We start from the raw sequence: 13965 nt of genomic DNA on the forward strand, positions 1-13965 counted from the left end.
TTCATGTACCTAGAAATAGTTGCTTTTTTTCTATGATGTCATGAAAAAAATGAATTTAACCCTAACCCTAATATTATATATATATTAAATCTAATAGCTTGCATTCATAATGTACAGAAAACCAAAGCACAAGAGCGGCGCTCACAAGAGAAAGGACAAGAGAGAACAAGGAGATGTAACAGCTAAACAGACACAATTAGACCGTTTTTTGTGTCATATATCGTCCTCGAAATCGAGCGCTATCATTAGCAATGCTGACGTGCAGCGGCAGCCGGTGCCGGAGGCAAAGGATAGCTCACCTGCCTCACCACCATCATTGCCATCTAGCTCCACAAGTGAAGCTGTATCCGTGGCCGTGGCTGTGTGGCCTTCTTCTCCAGCCAGTCAGTAGGAGAGGCTGGATTTGGCTGTGCCCGGTGGTGGTCCAACAGTTCCCCCAAGGGCCCAACCGATAGGGGACTCTATGGCGCTATTGAGACCCCCTGAAGCCAAGATCAAAAGCTATATTATAGCAACCGGTCTATGTAGGCCTACCGGCCCATTCCCCAGAGACCAACATCAAGGAAACAGGGGGAATCCTCTTCTTAGTTCGCTGTGCCGTTGTCAGTCTGTGGTGGTCTGAGGCCAGGGCAGGCTGTTGTTGATAGCCTACATGTGGTGCTTCTGAATGGTTGTGTATGTCCGTGCGTGTGTGAGCGCATCAGCGTGCGCTTATATCTGGGGTGATGGGCCCCAAAACAATATTATCACTGGGGCCAATCACAACCTTGTTACGCCACTGATTATGCTATATCCTGAATCAGACTGTGTGTCAGTGTCTGAAAATAAATCCCATTTGTGCATTGACATTTCTGATATCAAAAACAATCATGAGGTGCTCAGGATTGTGATGTAGGGGAAGACTGAAGCTGGGAAGAACTCCACTTGAACCACCATTGCGGGAATGGGGGAAGTTTGTATGAGGATTCAACGGTGTACATTCCAAAGGAAGTGAAACACAACTTGTTTATTTCAAAACCCTGCTGAAGGTTTTGAAAGTTTCCAAGATTGTGATTGCAGCATAATATGACATTCTGTCATGAACAGAGACTGAAAGCTACAGTTCAAAGTGCTGACTACAGTCTGCAGGTTGTTGTGGGATTTAGAAAAACAGAGAGCATTTCTTGTAAATGCTGAAGGGAGGGAGAGCAGGGTTTACACAAGTTATCTAAAAGTGAAAGGAAAATACATTCTAATGGGAAATGTAAGGGTGTCAATCATTTGAGACCCTGAATAAGAGGCTGAATAAAATCATATCACATGAATGTGAAAACCTAACGGGGAAATAAATGTGTTTAAACTAGGGCCGGGACTTTAACGCGTTAATTAAGATTAATTAATTACACAAAAATTAACGCGTTAAAAAAATTAACGCATTTTAAACGCACTTTAATCGCACTTATTTTTGCACAGCGGAACGTTTCTCACTGGATGAGTTTCAGGCGTACCGATTATACTGGAGCACCAACTAACGTTCATGACTTTAGCATGGGACTTCAAACAACAACAAACCACGGTGAACAATAGTCAAACATGAACGAACAAGCTGATGAGACCGCTTTGGTCGGCCCCGTGGATGGGACATTTTGTTTTAAAAAACGGACGGATGGAAGCGTCGATAAGAGCACGGTTGTGTGCAAATTATGCAAAAAAGGATTTGCATATCACCGCAGCACATCAAGCCTAAAGCATCACCTAAATGCAAAGCATGTAGCAGCTAGCGTGGACGTTAGCCCGACTCCGAGTGCAAGGGACCACACCCTGACCCAACCCACACTCAACCAGATGACTGGTTTCAGGGCCAGGATAAGTAAGTCCACGTCTGAGAAAATAACCAACTCCCTGGCTCACTGGATTGCACTCGACATTAAGGACTGCCCGCTGGCCCGGGGCCATCTAGTATTTAGCTCGGGCAATGAAGCCTCACCTGCTGGTTGCCCGATCGGGCAATCTATTATGCCAGTATCATGCAGCTCGCGGATCCAGTAATGAGTGACCTAACAGTAAAACTAAACATATCTATAACTAGTTTAGGTAGTTTGAGAGGTAATTAAAATAGCTACGTGTGATATTCTAACCTGAAGTGTGTTTTGTTCCGCTGCGTGTCGAGTCTCGACTCGTCAGCAGCAGCTGATCTCTCTCTCCCGTCAGATTAGACTTCACTCGCGTTTATGTCCATATCGATCAGATCCAGCTAGTTCTAGCTAATGATATGACTACCTGCTTATTAAAAGACAACTACACAATAAGTGTCGCTATGCAACTGGATGAGGCCACAAAGTATAGCGCAGCATTATGCATTTGTTTACATGCCCACCGGAACCCCGAGGCATTACCAACAGATCAACGCACAATCAACCCATACAGGACATCTCTTTCTCCACATTAAGTGTTAGACATTAGAGTTGACTATTCTTGTCTGTCACATACTCTTCTTGTCTGTCACATAAGTGGCGCAACTGAAGCGGTATTGCTCTAAAGGGAAATAATTTTGACCGAAGATATTTAGATTTGCAGGCTAACGGGAACTCTGACGTGTGCTTCGCGGATGCGCTCGGCTCCTCTCGACTGCTGCTCGGGTCTGCTCGGTCAGCTTCCGGATGAGGAGGCATTCGTTCGACCAACTTACAGTAGTTAACATTTCAAACATTTTTAACAGGGGCCATAATAGTGTAAATAATGTTTGTTTTGGCAGTTATAACTGAATGTAATGTTTTCTACTTTTTTCCATCTGATGAAGGCATTTGCCTTCATCAGATGGAAAGTGTTTTGACCAACAACTTAAGTATTTCTTATAGCTATGCAGGGCATGCAAGCGAGCAAACACAAACAAGAACAAACAAACAAGTGAAATGAAGAATAAAATTGAAATTGTACAATATAATATTGTTGTGGTTCATCTTATAATTCAGTCTAGAGAATGCACCAGACAGCATCTAAAGGCCCTGACACACCAAGCAGTCACCAGAGGACTAGCCGACGCTGAAGTCGGCTATTGCCTGGCCGTGTTCTCCTGCGTTTTGGCCATGTGTCGCACGGGAACACACCGCACCGACTTCAGTGCGTGAGTGGCAATAACTCTCCTTACCAGCAGGCGGCGGTAGTGTGTTTTCGTCATTCAAAAGAGGCAACAACCGGAAGACAGAGAAGAAGAAGAGTATCTTTTCTCCGTAATATCATACAGAGCTGGCCTCTCCTGGATCAAGGTGATGAGCAGGTCTTCGTTTGCATCATTCCAGATCGCCATGATGAGATGAAAATGAATAGCAGTCTGTGTGTGCCTTCTTAAATCGTTTGTTTACGTCCCTCACTTCCGCTTCGCTTCTCATGCACTGATTCGCTAGCTGAACAGCCAATCAGAGTGATTATTTGGTCCGACTGCCAGACCCGATGCATGGCCGATTCAACATGTTGAATCGGCCATGCATCGGGTCTGGCAGTCCAAATACGGCGTGTCACGGTCGACGGTGCGTGACACACCAACCTGACTACGGCGCCGCGAATGCCCGACAGCCTCTGACGGCCTCTGACTCCCAAAATCGGGTTGGTGTGTCAGGGCCTTAAGACCTGCACAAATCTAAATGTTCTAGGGGGACGGAGGCCCCCCAAACCCTTCGTGCCATTTCGTCCGCGTGCATTTTTCAGGGCAATCTCTATTGGGCTCACGGCCATCTGTAAATTAGCTTAGATGGCCCACAGGGCCAAAATCCTTAATGTCATGCACTTGGACTGTAGACCACTTGGAGTAAAATCCATGTGAAAATTGCTTCTCACTGTTCTCAGGTCAAATATGTATATTTGATTAAAAATGCGATTAATTTCGATTAATTAATTACAAAGCCTCTAATTAATTAGATTACTTTTTTTAATCGAGTCCCGGCTCTAGTTTAAACACAACCATGCCCCTTCCCACCAAACCAGTTTGGTTCTAGCTCCGTGCTTTTCTGGTTCTGAACTGGTTCTCCTTTTTAGTCCCAGTTGTGTTCCCAGCCACTAAGAACCACAACAATGGCGGACTGCGTCGTGTTGATGCTCGTGTTGCTTTTAATAATATGAAGCCAGATTAGATTAAATCACGATTATGCCAAATGCTGAAGCCAACTGTCCATGTTTCTTTAAAACACTTTGAGAGCTGCAGACTGTTGGAGGTGCAGTCAAACTGTAAATAAAATGTAGCTCTACATGTCCATGTGACCTTGGGCAAGATACTTAACCACAAATTGGTATGGCCAACGTGTGTGAGTGTGTGTGGATGTTAGTCTCCCTGAGCACCTTGCATGTCAGCATCTGCCTCTATGAATGTGTGGGAACGGCTGAATGTTGATATGTAAAGAGCATTGAGGACTTATATCTAAAATATATAATCTGTTCAATTTTAAATCTGATACATGAGGCTGTATTTCCCCTTGTTCTGTTTATTCAGGGAAGGATCTTATATTTTGTAATCTATGAATCATCCCACTGTAGCTGAAATCAGACTGTGATGTCAGCAGTGTGTGGGTGTGGTTTGCTTCATGCAGTCTGTATTTAAGGAGGTGTTGTTGCAGACTAACTTCACTTCCTCAGCTCAGCAGCAGACCAGCTGCTCCTAACGAACTATGGCCAGCAAATTTGCCCAAAATGGTAAGTGAATAAACTTCATTGTTAATGATGATTGCAATTTATCTAAACAGATATTCATAGATTGTCACGATCTTGGTGTTTTGTCACGGTTTTAGTTTTGTGTGTCTGGTAATGGGCTTTGTTTTGCTGTTCCTTTCTCCCTGTCTCATGTTTTCCTCTTTGTCTCTTAGCCTCATCCCAATACCCCTCCTCGACTCCTCCTTTCCCTCACTCGCGTCCCTTCCTTGCGTCTTTGCTCCGCCTCCGTAAGATGCGAGCGAGAGACACGAGGAGGTGACGCGAGGACAGAGGAGTCCTCAGGTATTAATTGGGATGTCCTCGTTTACTCAAATGTCACTTTTAAACGACGTCTGTTAATGATGACATGTGCACAGCTGTATCCCCTCTCATCGGGCTTAACTGAATAACCCCTTAGAACCGGCCCATTTGTTGTTAAATATTTATTTAAATGAATGAATCTTTCTCTTGTTAGTCAAGGAATTCAATGTATGATGGTTGGTCCTGCTTTTGTGTTCCGTTTTGGTGTAAAATGTAGCCTACATTTAAATACAAATATAATGATAGTAATGTGAAAGCCTTTACTGTAAAATGTGTGTCCTGTAGATCCCCACATTCACCACAAACCCACATTCAGGACTGTGAATTTTAAATAATTGAACTCCTGAATACCTTAACACAAAACAATACAAATAATTGTTATTTATCAAGATCTAGCCATTTATGGAATAGCTTTCTTAATATCTATGTTTTAGTGACGTTCAAGATCATTAAACATGACTTCAATTGTTAGTATAACCCAGTGGCGAGCCGTGACTTTTATACCTAGGCCCTCTGACCCCCCGCCCCCTTGCCTCGAAAAAAAAGAAGAGATATTACATCACAGCGTATACTTCAGCGGAATATCAAAACAGCGGTCCGGGGTGCAAAACGCATCAATGACAGCGACCCTCTACCACACAAAACAACACCATTTATATAAACACCTATCATGACAAGGCACCCACAGCCAACAATTACAAATGAATTAAGTCGGCACGGCGGCCCGCATTGAAAATTACTTAGGCCTACCTTTGATGATAAATCACTGAAACACAAAGTCCATCCTCCTGTCCTTTTGGATGAAGCACTTGCGGGTCATGCAGCTGATCCTTTGCCAGTTTATCATTGTAACTCAATCTTGAAAATGACTCAGTTAATAATTTCGCAACGATGTCATCACTATCACTGAAGTGAGCCATCATGAACGAACTTATGCTAATTATAAATCTATCGATCATAAATCTATCGATCATAAATCTATCGTTTAGATTTATGATTAGAAAATAATAAAAGTAGGGTAGACATGTGGATATTATCCCGCTGGCCTAGAGGGCCCTGACGGCTCGCCACTGGTAACCTTCAGAAATGAATTGCACATAATAATTCCCACGGAGCGGTGAGCACTTATACACGTGACGCTTTTCCACTCATCTTCCAGTTTTCGGTTTTCTTCTGTTGAAATGGACCAGCTGTGAAGGTGGGGGCGAGGCTTTTATACGCGAGTAGTGAAAACACTTCCGCGTAGTCTACTCTCATGTATCCTCCCTTTCGTCTCCTCCCACACCCCTCCTCCCTCATCCCTCCTCGACTCCTCCGTGTGCATTTCAGCTATTGGGACGTCCTTCAAAATGGAGTGTCTTGATTGATTTCCGGGTCAAGTCCCGGAGAAGAGGAGTCGAGGAGGGGTATTCGGATGAGGCTTGTGTGTTTTACTCCCTTTTTATGGAAGGTTTGGCAGCGGAGTGGGCGACCAGAGAATACTACAGCTGCTTAGCTTTGGCTCCACAGCTGTTGGCATGTCCCCTGAACACAGTTTTGTGGGGAATGGAAGCCCCACAAAAGCTGTGTACTGACAGAGTAGAGAGGCAGGACACTGAGACTGGGTTACTCACTCCAGCTTTGCAGCGTCCCTCCTCCATTCAGGGGCAATAGAGAGTCAAATATGTCATCCTGGGAGGAGATAGGTATCCTTTCAACAGGAAGTCGAAAAGAGGCCCTGTTTCAAGAACGGTGGGTTATGTATTGTAACCCTAGTACTGGAGTGATGGGTGTCTGAAAAATACATTTAGTAAAAACGATGGCATTTATCCCAGAGGAAGAGTCATCGCTCTCCACATTCCACATTTCTCCATAAGGCCTCGTTGAGGTCGGCAAGGCCGTTTTCATACGATGTTAATTAGACACCCATTATGAGGCGCGGCCCCCGTGAGAGTGGCCGCGGTGCGTTCAGGGACCTCAGCAGAAGAACAGTGGGTTACGTAGTGTAACTCTAGTTTTAGAGTGATATGTGTGTGTAAAATGCATTCAGTAAAAACGATTGCATTTATCTCCACAATCCACATTTCCCCATAATGCCCGTTTCAAAGAGACGGCATCATGACGACGCGCGATGCATTCATGGACAGAAGAAGCTCAGATTAATGCCTCTTTCTCTCTAAAAGAAAACAGCATTATGGCAGAGGGCGCACTCTCACGGGAGCGTGCCGTGGTGTGTTCATGGACCTCAGTGGAAAATCGGCCGTTTTTTTCTCTGAGTGGAAACTGCATTATACAAAAACGTCCCTTTCTGTGTCAGCCCCCCATGTGTCAAACTTCCTTTTGACGGCGGAGTGGGCCACCAGAGAGTACCACAGCTTCATAGCTGCGGCTCCGCAGCTGATTGCACATCCCCTAACACAATGTTATGGGGAATGGAAAATCAGTGGTGTATTAACAGAGCGGATGGACAGGACACTGAGACTGGGTTATTCACTCCAGTTTTGCAGCATCCCTCCTCCGTTCCTCATGAGAGAGGCAAATCTGTCATCCCAGGAGGAGATAGGTTTCCTCTCGGCATGTGCACTCTCAAGTCAGGGAGAAGGGGCACTATTCCCTGTACTTCCTGGTTCCAAAGAAGACAGGAGAATTCAGGCCCATTCTCTTAAATGCTGAATCAGCACATTGCATGCAAGAAGTTCCATATGTTAACTATGAAACAGTTACTGGGACTGGTGCAGCCAGGCGATTGGTTCACAACCATCGACCAAAACACAAAGTATTTGCGTTTTGCCTTCTGACGTTCGACTACTCCCTATCCCCACGCACGTTCAGCTACGGCGCTGCAACCGCTGCGGGACCATGGCATGAGGGTGTTCTTTTATCTGGACGACCTCATAGTCATGGCCAGGTCCAGGGAATGGGCAATGTTTCACACAGCCCAATTGATCCTACACCTAACCAAGTTGGGTTGAAAAAGAGTTGCGGTCAATTGGAAGAAAAGCTCCCCCATACCTCACCAGCCAGGTAGAATATCTGGGGGTGATGCTCGATGCAGGTAGAATACGTGCCACCCTGACAGAAAGCAGACAGGCATCTCTGCTGCGGGCAGTCTGCAGGCTGTGTCAGGGGGCGACGGTGACAGCTTTGATCATCATGGAGACTTTGGGTCTCATGACGGCTGCTCACACCGTAGTGCCACTCGGACTTCTGCCTGCACGTCGCATACAGAGGTGGCTTACCGGCCTTCGTTTAGATCTCAAGACACAAAGGACGTCTGGTGACCATCCCCCCCTCAGTAGAGAGCAACCTCTGATTCTGGGGGTCCCCAGAGAATCTGCGGAGGGGAGCTCCACTGGGGCAAGTGACCTCCTATATCACAGTCTTTACAGACGCTTCAGTGACAGGATGGGGGGGATGTGCCTAGAGAGAGCTGTAGGTGGTTCCTGGCCTCTGACAGAGGCTCGGCACAGCAACCTCCTGGAGCTGCAAGCAGTGATGCTGGTCCTACAGGAGCGACAACTGCACCACAGTGGCGTACATCAACAGGCAGGGTGGAGTCCTCTCAATAGCCTTGTTGACCGCAGCAGAGAACCTGTGGTTGTTGGTTTCACAGATTGTGTTGTCTCTAAGGGCCCTGCATATCCCGGGGCGGGAGAACGGGGAGGGGCTGACCTCATATCAAGAGGTGGACCCCTGCCAGACGAGTGGAGGCTTCACCCGGAGGTGGTGAAGCAGGTCTGGACTCAGTTCGGGAGAGCAGAGGTGGACCTGTTTGCCGATCGGCGCAACAGCCACTGTGCCCTGTGGGTCTCCCTGGCCCGGTGGGACAATCCGCCCCCCCCCCTCCTGGAGAGGGTGAGGCGGGAGCAGCTGTCAGTCATCCTAGTGGCCCCAGATCGCCGCCTGGCGCCGTGGTAGGCGGGGGTAACACAGATGATGGTGGGCCAGCCCTAGGCTATTCCTCAGGTCTGGGGAGCGCTGTCTCAGGAAGCAGGTGCAATAGGGGCGTTACCTCTCCAGGCTTCGCTCCTGAGAGGGACAGGCTGAGACAGGTGGGGCTGTCTGACAACGTTACTCAGACTATCCAGGCAGCGAGAGCAGAATCCACCACAGCTTGTTACAGGCCAAAGTGGGTGGGATTCCGGCGATTGTGTAAAGGAAGGAGTCCAAAGCCTCTGTCATGCACGCTGGGCTCTATTCTTACCTACTTACAGATACTGGTGGACAGTGGGCTGGCTAATTCCACAATTAAGGTGTATGCAGCAGCCATTTCGTCCTGCCACGAGGGATTTGGAGGCAGGTCAGCCTTCAGTCAGCCACTTATGGCGCGGTTTTTGCAGGGGGTCAGGAGGCAGCGCCCAGTAGTGCACGCCTCCGCCCCACAGTGGGACCTTCCGTTGGTGCTCGAGGCTCTGGTCACAGAACCATTTGAGCCCCTGGAGCTCTCCTCCCTGAAAGCACTGTCATTGAAGACAGCATTGCTACTTGCGTTGACTTCGGTCAAAAGAGTGTCCGAGCTGACCGCTCTGTCGGTGCACCCAAGCTGCCTTTTGATCCGGGGTGACCGTAGCGGGGCGACACTCAGACCGAACCCCTCCTTTACTCCTAAGAGCCTAAGGAGTTCGTTCAGGTCAAGGGCTATTCAGTTAGGTGGCTTTAATCTTCCACCCCATATTGAGGCCAGGGAGGCTAAATTGCACCTCCTCTGCCCAGTGCGTGCGCTAGCATGTTATGTAGAGCGCACGGCTGCCATTAGACGCACAGAACAGCTGTTTGTGTGCTTTGGGGATGGTGTGGCTAGAAAAGCTCTCTCCAAGAAGCGCCTAACAGGATGGCTATGCGGGTGCATTACACATGCCTATGGACGGGCGGAGAGAGCCCTCCCCACTGGGGTCCGTGCGCATTCTAAACGGGCTGTGTCAAACAGCCTTATTCAGCAGCGTGAGTGTAGAAGATATATGCACGTCGGCGTCTTGGTCTACGCCAGGCTCCTTCATAAAATGTTATCTCCTGGACATGTCTGGCTCCTTCTCGTCGTCTGTGCTTGCCGAGGCAACGCATGACTGGTGTGAGAGGGGGGTGGCTGTGGGTCAGCAGGTGTCTGATCCCCCCCCTGGACATAAAGCACTTGTGTTTTCCCATGCTCCTGAGGGACTCGGGAGACATGTTGCGCAATCAGCCCAATACAGGGCTGGAGGCAGGCTGGGAGAGCCTTCCTCACTATTGTCCATGCTCACTCTACACGGAGCGTGTGTGAGTGTGGGGGACATGGTGCACTTATGTTTTACCATGCTCCTGAGGGACCTGGGGAACATGGTGCGCGGTAGGCTCCAGACGGAGTCTCCGCACAGATCTTTTCCATGTACACTCTACACGAGGTAAGCGTGTGTGAGTGTGCCTTATCGAAATTGCGGCCCCAACTTCTCTACGGTTACAACCGGATGGGAGGAAGTGGGGATGCAATGGATGTTAGCCAAAAGCCGGTCAGGGACGGTGTGGTTGGTCGATGTTGTTGGATGACAGGGCGTGTATACATCGGGGCTCCGCCCACTGTACCCATAGAGTCCAGTAGAGGGAGGAGCCTGTGTGAAATACAACAGGGGGTTACGTATTGTAACACTAGTTGTATAAGCACAGGCGGAGCCCTCTACCTGGGGGCCCTGTCTTTCCTAGTCCGCTCACTGAAGAGTGTATAGGATAGTGGGCGGCGGGTGTAGCCGCCTTTATATACTGTGGGCCTGCGCACGCATTCAGGTAGGCTCACCCCGATTGGCCGGCTACGTTTACGTAAACTCAGTAGGTGAATGCACGCACAGCATGATAGAGAATAGTACCCAAAGAGTCCAGTAGAGGGCTCCGCCTGTGCTTATATACCTAGGGTTACAATACGTAACCCCCTGTTTCATGTCATGTTTTTTTGTCTTCAGCTTTTGTAATAAAGATCGCTTTTGTTTATAGACCTTTACTCTTTTTGCTTTTGGGTCCTACCTTTTCCGCAATCTGTACAGTGATCTTAAAATAGATGTATATTTAGCTTGACATATTTCCTAATAATGAACAGATCAAAACAGTTAATACAAAATTATTATTTCTTGAATTCCGATCATTTTAAGAGCCTGGATGATATTGCAAATGTGAAACTGCTTTTACTTGCTTGCATTACATTCTTCACAAGACTACATGAAACGTAATAAGAATAATAACAATATTTAGGGGAAGCCAGTCAGAAGTTTCTTTGGGCTCCTGATTATAACTAAAGGCAACTTATACCCTTAAAATAAATGTAAGGCACAAAATGGGGTAATTTGTAGAAGTATAAACGATAGAAATTAAACATGTTGTAATGACTATTTGTAAAAAATGTACAGCTAGAGGTCACTGCTGCACCATTTCAGTTCAGGTTATAGACAGGCAATTAAGAGGTAAAAAATCCAGGCAAGATTACCATTTAGGTTGATTTTAATTTCCAGTATTTTTGTCCATCATGGTGCCTCTCTTTCTCTGGTAAAAAAAAAAAGACAAGGTATCTTCAGGGTGCATCACTTGCCATTGACAGACCCTCTACCTTCTTCACCAAACCTGCCATTCACCTAATAAATGCTTTCTATGTTGCGAAAAGCATCTACAGGAATAAATGAAAAACATCAATTGAATGACATTTTAGACATTTTAGACCTGTTCTAGTTTATTTAAACCATCTTAAGCCCACCCCCCTCACTGTTTACATTGTTCATTTGGTAGTTGAACCATTTTATAAATACCTAGATTGCTAAATATTTCTTCATTTTTTTCAGACCTCCCATCAGAATCAAACACATACAATAACGAGGAATTCCGGATTGTGATGGTGGGGAAGACCGGAGCTGGGAAGAGCGCCACCGGAAACACCATTCTGGGAAAAGAGTTATTTCCATCAAAGTTCTCTGCTAAATCCATGACTGTAAACTGTGCGAAGGCCATTGGTGAAGTTGATGGACAAAGAGTTAAGGTTATTGACACTCCTGGTCTGTTTGACACCAAGATTGAAGAAGAGAATACCAGAAACGATGTTGGCCAGAGCATTTCGTATGCTTCTCCTGGACCCCATGTCTTCCTGGTCATCATCAAACTGGACAGATTCACAGAGGAAGAAAAGCAGACTGTGCAGAAAATTCAGGAAATCTTTGGAGAGCAAGCAGACAGATACAGGATGGTTCTCTTTACCCACGGAGATCTGCTCAAAGGAACACCTATCGAAGACTTCATCGAGGAAAGTGAAGATCTGACGGAACTTGTGGCCAAATGTAACGGGCAGTACCACGTCTTCAATAATGAGGAGAAGGATCGTTCTCAGGTCAGAGAGCTGCTCGACAAGATCAGAAATATAACAGAGAAGAACGGAGGAAGCCATTACACCACTGAAATGTTCCAGGAGGCAGAGAGGGCCATAGAAGAGGAGAAACAGAGAATCCTTAAAGAGAGAGAAGAGGAAATACGCAAAAAGGAAGAGGAAATGGAAAAGAGATTAGCTAAAAAGAATGAGGAACAATTTAAGAAAATCAAAGAGGATGGCGAGAGGTTAGCAAGGCAGATAGAAGCTCATGAAAGACAAATGGAGGAGGAGAGGAGGAGAATGAGAGAAGAGGAGGAAAGGCTAAAAGCAGATGGCAAAAGAAAAATGGAGGAGGAGAGGAGGAGAATGAGAGAAGAGGAGGAAAAGCTAAAAGCAGCTGGTGAAAGAGAAATGGAGGAGGAAAGGAGGAGAATAAGAGAAGAGGAGGAAAAGCTAAAAGCAGCTGGTGAAAGAGAAATGGAGGAGGAAAGGAGGAGAATAAGAGAAGTGCAGACAAGGAGGGCCAGACGGCAAGCCGAATGTACCATTTCATAGATTCCTTTTTTAGATAATACCTAACAACTGAGATGTGTAGCATGAGAGAGTCTGACCTTCTGATGCTGGACTGCAGCAGATTTACCAAACCTCCTTGCTCATCTTCAGTCCACTTTCTGATGTATTTGTTTGGTGTGATTTATAGTTATATCAGTTATTTCTAGGAGTGTGTGTTTTGACCAAAAACTAAACAAATGTCACTCATTGTCCAGAACTAAGATCTCTGATTTGTTCTTTTATTGCTATTGCTTTTACAAGAACAAATCAAAACGTTCAAATCTTTATATGTAATGAATTTTGAAATCAAATATGAAAAGGTTGGAACACACCTTAATGTGTAAAGACAAACATCAGGTGATCAATAATGTGCCATAATAAAAGACTGTTGACTTCACATTGAGTGTGCTATGTGCTTTTGTTGTTTAATTAAAGAGGGTTTTAAGGGTCTATCTTAATAGAAATCACATTATTATTTGCAACTGGATCTAAATAATTTGTTTTCATGTCATTATAGAAAATAAGAAATAATGCCTGAACCCATTAAAAGCAAACATGAATGTGTGCTAAATCTGAGCGTTTTAAATTGTGGTACCTTTAAGGACTTTCCATTATTGACCATTATATCCAGAAAATACCCAACACTCATTAATAATCTCAATAATAGCTGAACTTGGTTTGGACAACCAATCACTACAGCTTTGGTGAGGAACTTTAAAGTGGACCTATCATGCTATATTTGAATAATATAGTGTAGGACCATACCTATATAAGGCATATTTATACTTTTTATTTTTGAAAATACCAAACAGATCATGCATTTTAGCCATTCCTCATTTCGCTCAATTCAACACCGTCTTTTCACGGGCTGATTCTGTGAGAACAGCACCATCTACAGGCCTGGCATATGTACTACAGCGTCTCCAGCGCTTTCGAACAGCAATGTCCGTGGCTGTCTCCTCCTGATTGGTGGAGTTGGCCCAATAGCCGTAGCACCACTTCTGTGACGTTATAGAAGTGTTCAAATATGTATCAGTCCAACCCAGTCTCACGGCATTTCGTGTTCACCAACACAATTTTTAATCTATTGATTCGTGTTCACCATCACGATTTGCCCCTTTTTTTCGTGTTGCACAGGACGA

General features: G+C 45.9%; 1 protein-coding gene across 1 annotated transcript; it reads left to right on the forward strand.

Annotated features, from left to right (window-relative positions):
- Positions 1 to 4576: 4576 nt before the first annotated feature.
- LOC117462720 (GTPase IMAP family member 9-like) lies at positions 4577 to 13220 on the forward strand. The gene is made up of 2 exons (XM_034105013.1): positions 4577 to 4662; positions 11754 to 13220. Exons 1-2 carry the CDS (start codon positions 4638 to 4640, stop codon positions 12824 to 12826), a joined length of 1098 nt encoding a protein of 365 aa, XP_033960904.1. The 5' UTR covers positions 4577 to 4637; the 3' UTR covers positions 12827 to 13220.
- Positions 13221 to 13965: the final 745 nt, after the last annotated feature.

This window comes from Pseudochaenichthys georgianus, chromosome 17 (assembly GCF_902827115.2).
Source record: "Pseudochaenichthys georgianus chromosome 17, fPseGeo1.2, whole genome shotgun sequence".
In the NCBI taxonomy this organism is placed as follows: Eukaryota; Metazoa; Chordata; class Actinopteri; order Perciformes; family Channichthyidae; genus Pseudochaenichthys; species Pseudochaenichthys georgianus.